The 14,881-nt window shown below is 36.8% G+C and overlaps 1 protein-coding gene across 3 annotated transcripts in view; it reads right to left on the bottom strand.

Moving 5' to 3' along the window:
• Window positions 1–14,881, bottom strand: part of LOC111160860 (contactin associated protein like 5) — an 823,942-nt gene that overhangs the window by 429,762 nt on the left and 379,299 nt on the right. For all 3 annotated transcript variants that reach the window (XM_022524243.1, XM_022524244.1, XM_022524245.1), the window contains one exon: window positions 14,555–14,758. In XM_022524243.1, coding sequence (XP_022379951.1) covers window positions 14,555–14,758 — 204 coding nt within the window. The remainder of the gene's footprint in view (window positions 1–14,554; window positions 14,759–14,881) is intronic.

Raw genomic sequence — 14,881 nt, 5'->3', positions numbered from 1 at the left:
ATTAGTAAATCAGACGTTACTAACTCAAATTAACAAATTTAGGAAATTTGTTAAGAACTCAGATCACTGAGGATGAGAGGAGAGAGTCTTTAACTTTTTCTGTTGCTTCCTTCCTCTTATATAAAAAAAGATTATTATGGCAACTGCACGAGAATTTGATTAGAAGGCAAGGCTGGCAGTAAGACTGACAGTAATCTAGATGGGAGACCCAGGGCCTTAGGTAAAGAGAGGGCAGGAAGGATGGATAATAAGGTGGTATTAGTAAATCAGACGTTACTAACTCAAATTAACAAATTTAGGAAATTTGTTAAGAACTCAGATCACTGAGGATGAGAGGAGAGAGTCTTTAACTTTTTCTGTTGCTTCCTTCCTCTTATATAAAAAAAGATTATTATGGCAACTGCACGAGAATTTGATTAGAAGGCAAGGCTGGCAGTAAGACTGACAGTAATCTAGATGGGAGACCCAGGGCCTTAGGTAAAGAGAGGGCAGGAAGGATGGATAATAAGGTGGTGGCCTCTTTTGGATTTGTCACCTGGATATTGGAGGGGAAGTGATAAAGGGAGACTCCCCTAAGGGTGACCTCTATTTTTTTTTGTTTGTTTGTTTGTTTGTTTTCCCCTTAAGCAGATGGGTGGAAAGTGGTACCAGTCATGAGACATGTACAAGACAGAAACAAGAACACCCTCTCTTTCTCTTCACACAACACACACACATACACACACACACACACACCACCCTTTATTTATAAAATAAAATTTGTCCAGGGGTTAATGAACTATTGAAGGAAACTTAGTGTGCCTTATAAACAGTAGGTTTCAATGTTTAAAGCAGCAATGTCCATGATAGCCAAACTATGTAAAGAGCCTAGATATCCATCCATCAACAGATGAATGGATAAAGAAGATGTTATATATATAGATATAGGTATAGATATAGATATAGATAACACACACACACACACACACAATGGAATACTATGCAGCCATCAAAACATGAAATCTTGCTATTTGCAACTATGTGGATGGAACTAGATGGTATTATGCTAAGCCAAATAAGTCAGTCAGATAAAGACAATTATCATATGATCCCTCTGATATGAGGAATTTGAGAAACAAGACAGAGGATCATAGGGGAAAGGAGAGAAAAATGAAAGAAGAAGAAACCAGAGAAGGACACAAACCATAAGAGACTCTGAATCTCAGGAAACAAACTAAGGGTTGCTGGAGGTGGGGGGTGGGAGGGATGGGGTGGCTGGGTGATGGACACTGGGGAGGGTATGTACTACGGTGAGTGCTGTGAATTGTTTAAGATTGATGAATCACAGACCTGTACCCATGAACCAATAATACATTATATGTTAATTAAAAAAAAAAAGGAACTCAGCATAGGGGAGGCACTTCAAAAACGTGATACTGTTAATATGTTTAATAATAGTGGTACTTGATGTTACTGAACCAAGTTTGGTAGAGTAGTTGCTCAGGAGACAATGGGGAAAGAATTAAATCACAATTCTTTGCAATGGAGGAAAAAAAAAAACAAAAAACAGTTGGTTCAGGTAATAAGCCAAGTGAAATTAATATTAGAGGTTTCACTTTGATGTGTGCCTCAATTTTCTTCTTAAAAGGGAAAAAGACATTTAATAATTATTTCTTAACAATAAGTCAGAAACATTAAACATTTGAAAATGTAACTCCACTGTAAGTCACAGAACGAAGAAAAAAGGAAAAGGAATCACATCCTTTCTCCCTACTCATATATTCTATGTGTTGCTTTTGGCAGATTTTAGTGGATATACTGAGTACTTTCAGAGAGCCAATGGTAATGATTAAAACCACATATCTAAATATTTTTTCTATACTATTATTCCAGCTTCAAATGATTAATTTAATTATAAATGGGTCAAAATGACTATATTATTTTATTTGACTTTTTGGATATAGTCCATTCCTGCCTCCATATGCTAATCTTCCGTATATCCACCACAGGTAATCATGGTTATTAATGGCCTGTTTCTCCTTCCATTAAAAAAAAAAAAAAAAGGCATATGCAAGTCATATACACTTTATTTTTTAATTTTTTTAAAATTTTTTATTTTATTTTTTCAGTGTTCCAAGATTCATTGTTTATGCACCACATGCAGTGCTCTATGTAATACATGCCCTCCTTTATACCCATCACCAGGCTCACTCAACCCACCACCCCCTCCCCTCCAAAACCCTCAGTTTGTTTCTCAGAGTCCACAGTCTCTCATGGTTTTTCTCTCCCTCTGATTTCCCCCAACTCACTTCTCTCCTTCTCCCAGTGTCCTCCGTTTTATTAGTTATGCTCCACAAGTAAGTGAAACCATATGATAATTGACTTTCTCTGCTTGACTTATTTCACTCAGCATAATCTCTTCCAGTCCCATCCATGCTGATACAAAAGTTGGGTATTCACCTTTTCTAATGAGTAAGAACCGGGTTGGGGGCTCATTGGCCTGTGAAGGGACCAAAAGGGAACCTCTGTCCTCGGGTGAGCTTTCTCTGGCTGCCTCATGGAGCTTTGTGACCCTTGCAGGACCCTGCAGCCTACGCACATGACATCGTCCCCCTGCCCTCCCCACCAGTGACCCCATTTTGCTACACATTTCGGGCAGCCCCACATAGCTTCCAGTAACCAGGCAGATGTGGGATCCCGTTTTTTGAGCAATAGCTGAGGCCAACTGGGCCTCAATCCCAGTTAATGATAAGGGAGAGAAAGCCTGCTGCAGGCTTTGGGGGGAGTTTCCTTCATTCTTGCCTTCCCCTTTTCTGGTCTGGCTGGCAGGAGTGTCAGCTTTGGGAAGAATCTTCATCCTGTTGATGTCATTGAACTTCTGACTACTCTGTGCCTGCCCCCCAACCATTCCTGGGCTTCCAGCAACATTAGATTAAAGACAGCCTTTTTGTGGAAGCTGAAATTTAAAAAAAAAAAAAAAAAAAAAAAGGCATGGAGGCATAATCCTCCATTGTATAAATGGACCACATCTTCTTTATCCATTCGTCTGTTGAAGGGCATCTTGGCCCTTTCCACAGTCTGGCGACTGTGGCCATTGCTGCTATGATCATTGGGGTACAGATGGCCCTTCTTTTCACTACATCTGTATCTTTGGGGTAAATACCCACTAGTGCAATTGCAGGGTCATAGGAAAGTTCTATTTTTAATTTCTTAAGGAATCTCCACACTGTTCTCCAAAGTGGCTGCACCAACTTGCATTCCCACCAACACTGTAAGAGGGTTCCCCTTTCTCCACATCCTCTCCAACACACGTTGTTTACTGTCTTGCTAATTTTGGCCATTCTAACTGGTGTAAGGGAGTATCTCAATGTGTGTGTGTGTGTGTGTGTGTGTGTGTGTGTGTGTGTGTGTGTTTTAAAGATTTTATTTATTTATTTGACAGACAGAGATCACAGGTAGGCAGAGAGGCAGGCAGAGAGAGAGGAGGAAGCAGGACCCCTGCTGAGCAGAGAGCCCAAAGTGAGGCTCCATCCCAAGACCCTGGGATAATGACCTGAGCTGAAGGCAGAGGCTTTAACCCAATGAGCCACCCACATGCCCCCTCAATGTGGTTTTTATTTGAATCTCCCTGATGGCTAATGATGGTGAACATTTTTTCATGTTTCTATTAGATATTTGTATATATATACTTTATATGTACATATATACTTTATATTTGTAATTTATAAATGCAATATATATGCATTGTATATATGCATATAGATAGCAATAGATGCAAGACTACATAGAAGCAAATATATGTATTCTTTATTTCTCTTCATTTAATTTTTTACCCTAATGGTGAAATACACTGCACATTTTTTTGGACCTTTTCATTTTTACTTAATCTATCCTAGGAATTTTCTTACATCAGTATATAAAAGTTGTCTCAGTCTTTTTTGAAGCTGCATAGTATTTATTGACTCATACATATGATATATATATGTGTGTATACATATATACATATATACATGTATATATGATATATATGTGTGTATACATATATATATATAATTATTTATATATATATATAAATATATATATTAGCCAGTTTTCTATCGATACATATTTAGGTATTCTATCTATTGTTGATACCTAATACTGCTGAAACACCTTATATGTAGCCATCATTTTGGGTGTGTGCAGCCTTTCTGTCCCATGCATTCTTAGGTAAAGAATGAATGGTCAAAAATTTTCACATTTGCAGTTTTGACTGGCACTGCCAAACTGTTCTCTACAAAAGTTGTGCCTGTCCAAACTCCTACCAGCAATTTATGAGACTGACTTTTCTCCACAGGCTTGTCAAGAAAATATGTTCAAGTTTTTGGAATTCTGCCTATGCAATAAGCAAAAACAGTATATTTCCTAGCAGTTTTAATATACATTTCGAATGAGTTTGAAAATCTTTTCATTTTTATTTCCTTTTTTGATCTATCTCCTCTTATTTCTTGCCTATTTTTTCTTTCATTTTCTTATTGATTTCTATTTAGTCCAATCTCTGTAACAACAATTGTGCCAATATCTTTTTGCTGTTGTCTTTTGCTTTTGCCGTTTCTCTTTTTTTTTTCCTTCTATATATTTTTTTTTTTAATCATTCAAACATTCTTTTGGTGAAAAAGCCATCATTTTCTTTTTCTGTTATGGCTTATTTTGTGGTTGTGTTATAGTTTAACATGTCCTCCCTTTCTGAGATCATCAAAGAATTCTCCCATTTCCTTCCACTTCATTTCATTTGGATTTTATTCTGGTATATAACATAAGGTAAGTTCCTCTCTTATTTTATCTCTTTAAATGGCTAACTACATGTCCCAAGTCTATTGCTTTTAAATCCTTGGGTGATTTCTTTAAGTTAATCAGAGATATAACTTTCAATTGTAATAAGAAACACTACTAAATTGGATGAGTTGATTTGTTACATTAATCAGATTGAGGTTCTATGTGCATGTACACTGGTATCTTTAAATCCTGAAACTTCGAGTAGTAAATTTCCAAGTTGGCTGCTGCCCCCATATTCTACATATATCCACTGCCACCATCATTACCACACTCTTCATGTCTCAGGACATCTGGGCAGGAGGAAGCAGAATCAGCATTCATAGCCCCATACACATCCTCATCAAGGTTAGAGTTGGCCTTCCTCTCCCCCACCCTAACTTTGCCTCAGCAAGTTTGCTATTTCATCCAATAATCCCACTCACAATTCTAAGATTCAAGGAATAACAGGATGTATCTTCTTAAATAAAAGGGAGCTACTTCCCCCTTACTGCACCAAATGAAAACATGAACCTTAATTAACACATTTATCTTCTCATGCAAAACAAGTTATGAAATTTTCATGAATATTTATAACAATTTGTTGACCTTCCCTCAAAAGCAAATTAATATCGTTCCTTCTTTACATTGTTAACTCAGTTAGTCAAATCTTTTTTATTACCCCAAAATAATGCAAAATAAAACCTCATCTTTTTTTTAAATAAAACATAAATCAGTAAGTATTGAGGGACTAAAAAATGTTCCTAGACAACATTCTGGATGTCTCTTCTAAGAAAACAAACTGAAATATGATGATTTTTTTTCAACTTATTTAACAATTTAAAAATTGAAGGCAGCATCCAAACATTTGGAAAAAGAAAAAAAAATAAAACTTTGAATAAACTTAGGCAGAGTCAGCAGATGGAATATTCCATAGACATCTAAATTATATATATATATATATATATATATATATATATAATTTATGATATATAAAGTACTCATATCATTTCAAAAACATAGTAGTGACAGCCATTTTTTAATAAAATTAAAAATTAACATCTAATAAAAGGGATATTCAATAGCTTACATCTTCCTGAGTTAAAATATATAAAGGCAGGATAGAAAAGTCCACATAAAAACTAAGTCATGATTTTGGAAAAGAAACAGATAAGCATTATGTGAGAATAAACCAAAGAATGAATTTACTCAAATATTAACAAAAGCTTTGTTTTTCTTTTATGTTTTCTCTGTATTTATAGTGGGTATAGCTGTCTTTCATAATGGGAACCATAAACTTCATTAAAAACAAATTTCTTGGGGCGCCTGGGTGGCTCAGTGGGTTAAAGCCTCTGCCTTCGGCTCGGGTCATGATCTCAGGGTCCTGGGATCGAGCCCCGCATCGGGCTCTCTGCTCTGCGGGGAGCCTGCTTCCTCCTTTCTCTCTGCCTGCCTCTCTGCCTACTTGTGATTTCTCTCTGTCAAATAAATAAAATCTTTAAAAAAAACAAAAAACAAAAAACAAATTTCTTATCCTGCATAGCTGTTTCACTGAGAACTATATACGAGTGATGTGTAAATTATTGACTATACCCTCCAGTACAAGTTACTTTTTCATTAACAACAACAACAAAAAAAGTAGCAGATGTGAATGAATTTCACCCACTCCTCCATCAATTATCCCATGGTAACACTAGAAATCCTGTATTAAGACAAACTGAGTGAAAATTTGTTTGTTTAAACAATTTGGGAAATTCATCAAAAAGGAGGTTTTGAATCATATCTACACAAAGTATTACTATGAAGAAAGAAGAATATTAGTTCTAGGAAATGTTCTATCTTACCTAGAAATGTTCATTATTAGAAATAAAAAAAAAACCTTAATTCTCAAGAAATTATCAAACTCTTTAAACTGATATATATATCTCCAGTTTACCTCCATGGCAAGTGCTGTTCAACTATTAGTTTTAACTAGTTTCTAATTTCTTAGGGCAAGATAAAATTTCCCACGTGCCATTGTAGAGGTCAAAGACAATAATATGCAGAAGTTAACTTTGGCCAGGAACATGTTAGAGAAAACAAAAACAAAGAAAAAAAAACCCTTTTACTAATTAAGTAAAACCTTGTTTTCATGTGGTTAAAGTTAAAAAGAAACAATGTAAATACTGCTCAAGGCCCTAAAACACATAACAATTTTTACAGGAAACTTGAAATGTTTCCAAAATATTTCTAACTTAAGTTTTTTATCTTGCTCCACCGCCAACATACTGTGGATAAACACCTCAATTTCTTCACCCTTAGAACTAACATCTTCATGTCTAAGTGCATACATATGACAGTGTTTTCACTGAAAAGTCTTCTTTGATTAGATCTTCTTGTTTGGTCTTATCAACAGTTCAAACATGGATGTCACCTTAACTTTCACAATCTTTGAACTTCAGATAGCCTGAAGTTCAAAGATTGTGAACTCTTCAGGGGAACTCTTCGGGGAATGGGGACTCTTGTTTTACATTGTATTTCAGCAAAAAGTCAATTGTGGAAAGGGCTTCATTTACTGTTAATGAAATAGGTGAGCATTCATATGGAAGTCCCCAATGCCTGCCTTCACCTGACCTTCAGAACTGACCTTTCCACTCTAATTTTTTAGATTATCAATATTGGTATTCACTTATATTATTAAGCTTTTTCACATGTGAGCCCTTAATATATGTTGTTTCAATTCTTCCTGAACAAATCCCTGAAAAAGATTGCTGTGTCAAAGAAGCCACGTGACTTACTCAAGAACACAAAGAATTAGGATGACAACCAAGCTCCATCTGACTCTAGCACTAATAATACCAACACAATCTTATTGGGAAAAAATGATATTCCTGATTCATCCTCTGCACATCTGCATCCCACCATACAAACATGTAAGCTATGTAGCTTAGCTTAGCAGGAATGAAGAGTCTCAGAAAAGAATTTGATGGATGGAAAGCAACAAGCTGTGCAAAAGAAAAATGGGGCAATGCTAAGGGGGAAGCACAGATTTTAGAATGAGAAGGCAAATTTCAATGCCATAGGTTATCCAGTATTGTTAAGACCCTTGCTTGGAAAGATGCAGGGCTAATGAATATTCTCCTGTGTGCCCAAGTGAGACTTCCTGAAAAAAAGAAAAAAGGGAGAAGAAGAAGAAGAAGAAGAAGAAGAAGAAGAAGAAGAAGAAGAAGAAGAAGAAGAAGAAGAAAAAGAAAAAGAAGAAAGAAGAAGAAGAAGAAGAAGAAGAAGAAGAGGAAGAAGAAGAAACTAATTGTAAGCAACACAATTCCAGTGGGCTTGACACTCAAACTGGAGTAAATCTTGGGGCACCTGGGTGGCTCAGTGGGTTAAAGCCTCTGCCTTCGGCTCAGGTCATGATCCCAGGGTCCTGGGATCAAGCCCCACATCGGGCTCTCTCCTCAGCAGCAAGCCTGCTTCTCCCTCTCTCTCTGCCTGCCTCTCTGCCTACTTGTGATCTCTCTTTGTCAAATAAATAAATAAAATCTTAAAAAAAAAACCTGAAGTAAATCTTTAACACTAAAGCAAAGAAACATAGGTCTTTAGTTAGAATGTTTCTAACTATCATTATAGTTATTTAGAGGTATAGGTATAGATATTTAGAAACTAAATGTTTCTAAATATCATTCAATAAAGTACTCTCCAGGTTTAGGGGTGGTTGCTCAAGTCCAGCCTCTAATTTTTATCCATCTTCTGTGACTTTGCTACCTTAAAAAAATGGTTTCTCAATACATAAATGGCATATAACTTTGATAATATATAATCATATACTTTAAATTAATATTAAAAAGTTAAAATGTAAATAGATAAAGAAGTGGTCCATGTATACAGTGGAGTATTACTCAGCCACCGGAAAGGATGAATACCCAACTTTCACATCACCATGGATGGAACTGGAGGGGATTATGCTGAGTGAAAAAAGTCAAGCAGAGAAAGACAATTATCACATGGTTTTACATATACATGGAACATAAGGAATAGCATGGAGAACATTAGAAGGAAGGGAAAGATGAAGGGAGGAAATCAGAGAGGGAGATGAACCATGAGAGACTAAGACTCCAGGAAAAAGGGCTCTGAGGGTTTCAGAGGGGGGTGGGGCGGGGAGGACATGGGTTAGCTCAATGATGGGTATTAAAGGAGGACATGTATTTCATAGAGCACTGGGTGATATACACAAACAATGAATCATAGAACATTACATCAAAAACTGATGATGTACTGTTTGGTGACTAACATAACATAATAAATAAAATAGATTTTACATTAAAAAAAGAGAATGAAATAATATTTTACCAGGTTGAGAACTCCCTGAAATTAGGAACTGCTAAGTACAACTTTCAACCCCCCGTGGCTAGCTCAGCTCCTAACTTAATGTACTTGTTCAACAAATTGCTATTACATTAATGAAAAATTTATGAAAAATGGGGTGCACTTTGACCCCCTGACACTTTGAAATGCCTGTATTCCTTTACTTTTTATGGTAAAATGTCCAGATTAGTCAGAATTCATCCATAAAGTCTTTCTGGGCTCCTCTCCCCTACCCTGATCACTCCATTGTTACAGTTTAACCATGAACATGGATTTCATGATATTTTTATAAAGGTTTAGAACATTTTAATTATTAATGTCAGGATATTAAGGTAGAACTGGAGGGGGTTCCAACCCCAAGTCTACAATAATGGGACTATGTGATCCTGGGCAACATGTAAAATGGGTTTGGATATAGTTTCTAGGTCTGTCATGTTATCTTGAATAGAATATATATTTAACTTATCTAGTATAGTGCTCAAGTGCAGGCTCTCAAAAACAGCAACACTTAAAATATCTTCCATAGTATTCAGTATAAACTCAGAAACATGTTGAACATTTTATAAATATGTGTGGGTTGACTTATTCAATTGTGTAGATTTCAAAAGAGCTAATGCAAATGTCCATTTTACTTTATGGAGAATGTGCAGATCTTTTACCAATATCTCAAGATATCACCACGAGTTGATTATTCACTCAACTGCTTTGGTCTCTGCACCCTACACTTGCCTCCTCAAGGGCATTGCTGTGTATGTGTTTATACACTATTCCTGGATTCTCACTTTACTATAGCTGCACTCATTGCAACTGCACATTCTGCCTTAGTTCAAAGGCACTGAACTCTTGTAAGGATGAATGACCTACATGTACTATTGATGTCTTGCTTAGTTCTTACAACAGTTTCCCAGTCATGTAATACCTGCTCTTTGATTCTCCTACCGGCATGTATGGGTTAGTGCCGCTGGAATTCTGCAGAGGGCAGACTGCCACAGGTGGTGTGAATGAGATGTGTACAAAGTGAGAAGAGGAACTGACAGAAGAAATCTCTTTCCCATTAGTACTTCTAGGAAAAAAAAAATCATTGCTCTTCCCTAAGAAATTAATTAAATAGGAATGACCTAGGTCAATTTTACCATAGAACTGACCTGCCCAAGTAAGCCCCGGTAGGGATAATTGGCAATGAATCAGTCACCAAAGAGCATCACTTAAAAAGAAACACAACCAATGGGGATCCAAAGGCCAGCCTCGGCAACTGGCCATGGTGCTGAACCCCTCTATTCTAATATCCTGAATTGTTGAATTGTAAAGTCCGATTATATAAGGGACACACACTGGAGAATCATCACTAAAAGTTGCACCACTGGAGCCTCCATGGAATCTGGGAAGGAAAACTATCTCTTCATTGGCCTAGGGCCATCCTTTAGACCACTAATTTGGATTTTCAGATTCTTCCTCCTTCCTTCTTTCTCTTTCCCTCCTCCTCCCCTTCCTCCCTCCCTCTCTTCCTCCCTGCCTCCTTCTTTCTCTGTCTCCCTCCCTCTTTCTCTCTCTGCCTCTCTCCCCCTCTCTCCCTTTCTTCCCTCCCTCTCTCTCTCTTTCTCTCTCTCTTCTTCTCTCCCTCTTTCCCTCCTCCTTCCCTCCCTCCCTCTCTGCCTCTCTCTCTCTCTCCCCTCCCTACCCTCCTTTTCACATCCTTTCTTTCCTTTTATTATTCATTCATTTCTTTAAAAAATAAAATATTAAAAGATAAACATAAGCTAATCAGAGAAAGACAATTTTCATATGATTTCACTCATATGTGGAATTTAAGAAACAAAACAGGTGAAACATAGGGAAAGGGAGGACAAAAATAAATAAGACAAAATCAAAGAGGGAGAGAAACCATAAGAGACTCTTAACTCTAGGAAACAAACAGAGGCTTGCTGGGGGATAGGGTAACTGGGTGATGGGCATTAAGGAGGGCACTTGATGTAATGAGCACTGGGTATTATACACAACTGATGAAACACTAAACTCTACCTCTGAAACTAATAATACACTATATGTTAATTAATTGACTTTAAATGAAAAATTTTTTTTAAAGATTTTATTTATTTATTTGACAGGGACAGATCACAAGTAGGCAGAGAGGCAGGCAGAGAGAGAGAGAGAGAAAGAGAGAGGGAAGCAGGCTCCCTGCTGAGCAGAGAGCCCGATGCGGGACTCGATCCCAGGACCCTGAGATCATGACCTGAGCTGAAGGCAGCGGCTTAACCCACTGAGCCACCCAGGTGCCCTAAATGAAAATTTTTAAAAAGATAATCATGATCATGAATACTATGAAATCTTTCCATTTTGGAAGTTGCATGGCAACATGGAAAGAACATGAATTTTGTATAATATGTAAAATTTCATATAAATAACTAAGAAAAACATTTAAAAAATATACCAAAATGTCAATAGGAGAGATGACTGTAGGATTTCAGGTGACATTTTTTTTGTTTTCCTTAAATATAATTATTTTTGTTTAATTCTTCAGGTTTTCTAAAACTGATATATAGTTAATAATCTGAAGAAAATAGTAAAAAATGATTAGATATAACTACATTTTAAAAGTGGTCATGCCTAATAACTAGCTGTGTAATTCAAAGAAATGATTTATCCTTTTTGAGCCCAATATTCTTTATAGGTAATTTGGGGCTAATATTCATTTACCTAACTGGGCTGCTTTGAGGATTGGATAGGATACTAACACACCATGGGGATTCTGTAAATATCAGGGCGACATCATAGAGAGAGAGGCTCATGGGGAGGCCAGGAGCACAGTCTTGGGGTGAGCATGCCCAACAGTAATAATGTGTATTGTGTCAAGCCCTAGTATTTGAGATGGAAACACCTTTTTCCATTGTACTCTTTGTACCTTGAGTACCTACATTAGGAAGGTGCTTTCCTAACTTCTGGAGCTAGAGCAGTGAACAAATCTTGTCTTTACTTTGTGCAACCTACATTACAGATTTTATATAATGAGAAAAAGCAATTATCATCTTCCTTTCCCCTTAACTTAGTGCTTTCAGAGATCTGGTGGCTCTTTCTGAGGTATGAAGGGTTACAGAAATGATATATGCCAGTGTCTCTCTAGAGAAGAAACGTGAAGATTAATACAAATTTATAAGAAACCTAGGTGGCTGCTTCAAACAGGTAAGTACAGGGAACACTCAAACTCACAATATTTCACTTTCCAAACAGATGAAAGAGATGAAGAAATTCTCAAACTATGCATAATACTGAGAGAACATATTCTTACTACTTAATCATTCACTAAATGAGGTTTTACTTTATCACCACATGATTAGAAATACATGGAACATGGAATCTGGGAGGGAAAAAAAGACTTTTATTTTCCATGTATCGCAGCAAGGAGCAGGTCCTATTCATTTTAAATACAATTTCCCTTCAGGAAGACTGAAATAGCACAGAATATAGGACATTCAGATATTGTTTTTCTTTTTAATAAATGAAGAATATTAAGAGCTTCTCTTTTTGATACTTCACTATGTTTACTTATTGATAGAGAATATTCATTTATATTATTTTTGGTTTTCATGCCCAAGCTCCACAAGATAGTTATTCCTTAGCCCCAGATTATATATAAGTAAATGGAGTCTTCTGAGTTATGCAGCTTTCCCCATAACAAATAGTTAGCACATGTCTACAATTAAAATAGGTGTTGCATGACCACACCTCCTCCTTTCCATCATGCAATACTGTGAATGAAACTGGTTTAAAACATCAGATGATGCATGTTGGAGCAGACCTTTGGAGGGGGAATGGCATATCTAATTAGGAACATAAATCACAGTAACTGGAAAATTCGGTGTTACTAGCAGAAGACACCTGCTCTGCCATTGACAAGTAACCATAACTTCACTCACAATGCACAATGCTCTCTGAGCCATATGCAGTTACAGGACTGCACTCCATTCATCCATATCCCCTTTCTGAAAACTGAAGGTCAGGTAATGAACTGATGCATTTTTACTGAATATTTGTATGCTTACCCCTCAGTTAATTCATTGATAAGTTGCTTCTTTAGGTATGTTAATACAATTAATCATGGTATTAGTAAATCCCCTTACTGCTCTCTTCTGGGTAAAATTCTGCTTCTAAAGATGCCTTTGGTTTATATTTAATCTAATGCATTAGATGTCAATTTTATAAATTAAAGGATTCCATATGTTCTCCCTGACAATGTTCACCATGGTGGCTAAGAAGGTACTCAGAAATGCCTCAAAATAAAGACTTTTGTTTGGTTTTTGAGGTGAGTCAACACTAACTTTCATTCTTATGTCTCTCCTTCTAATTATAAAAATATACTTATCTGATATTTTATCCCAGTTTTCCATGCAACCTAAAGTTACAAACTCAATTCTGCTATAACTGTCCTTCTTTACTTTGATACCAAATAGTTAGTGGCAATTCTCTTCCACAAGTATAATATTCACCCCTAATATACTAACAAAATCAGTGAGAGGCAGGGAATCATTCTCATAAAGAATGACACTTCCTTTTTCTTCACCTTGGGTGATCTCTCTATTTTGTTTGTTTCTTTTTCTATGGGAGCACTTTTTGGTTTGCCTTTGCACATTTGGGAATTCTGCCCCCTGCCCTCAGCAGTTGGTTCACTCTACCTTCAAAAGTACGGTTGAGCATATAAAGGAGGCTGAGCCCTTCTTTCTCTTTCCCTGGAATAAGAAGCTGATTACTATGATAGACTACCTGTGGTGAGGCAGGTCATGCTGGGTACCAACCCATAGGGGGAGGATGGTGTCCTAAATACACAGAAGGCAGGTCATTGTACTAACTTAACTGGCATTCGGCAAGTCTAGGGCTCACCCTAGCACAACAAGAGATGTAAAAGAGAGTGTTTCCCCTTAACAAGATATGGGAATGAGCAAAACATAGACTTTCCCACTATACATATGACCCTCTCTCTTCTTAACCAAAATATAAATAATAATAATAATAAACTAAATAAATTAAAATATGTCTTCTCCACTTTTCCCTGGGGACTGAATTTTCATAAACGTACTCATCAGAATAGAATGTGAGCAAGCTTCATTAAAATATGTGTGCATGTGTATTAAACTTGCTCAAGTTAAATTGTATTAAAAAAGATACACAGATAAATATGTAGGTAGATAAATAAATACATATATATAGCAATGAGCTTGTAGTGATTCCTACCCACCAATATTATCTTGTTTCAAAGAATGCTATCCATGGCTTAACTATTTCACAAAATGTTTATTTTTTCTTCTCCAATATGTAAAAGGGGAAAATGTCACTCAGATTATATTTCAGCAACTCCCACCTAACATACAAGGGCAATAAGAAATTGTAACCCACCACAAAATAGAGTTCCTGATAGTTTGACATGGAAAGGAACAAAGCCTGACCCTACCCAAGTTGAGATGCAGGGCTAGCCTTCCCTTCTGGAGCTCCAGGGTGATATGGTCTCCACGTTGACCTTCTCCATGGAAAAGAACCCCATCTCCTTGCATGCTCTTGAACTTCAGAGAGATCACATCTTTGAGAGTGCTCATCAGCTTCTGATTGAACCTATATAGAAGGGAGCTTCGGCCATCAAAGTCAGCAACATCTGATTCTGGGAACAGGGAGAAGGGAGAGGGAGAGAGAGATCAGTGCATATCCTCATAATTGCTCTTCGTGCTTCTCATCCAATTTATAGGAATGTTCTTGATATTTGGAAGGTCCCATCTCAACAGAA

Source organism: Enhydra lutris, unplaced genomic scaffold (assembly GCF_002288905.1).
Source record: "Enhydra lutris kenyoni isolate GAN:26980312 unplaced genomic scaffold, ASM228890v2 scaffoldscaffold78, whole genome shotgun sequence".
Classification (NCBI taxonomy): domain Eukaryota; kingdom Metazoa; phylum Chordata; class Mammalia; order Carnivora; family Mustelidae; genus Enhydra; species Enhydra lutris.
This window is presented reverse-complemented; position numbering and strand designations above follow the sequence as displayed.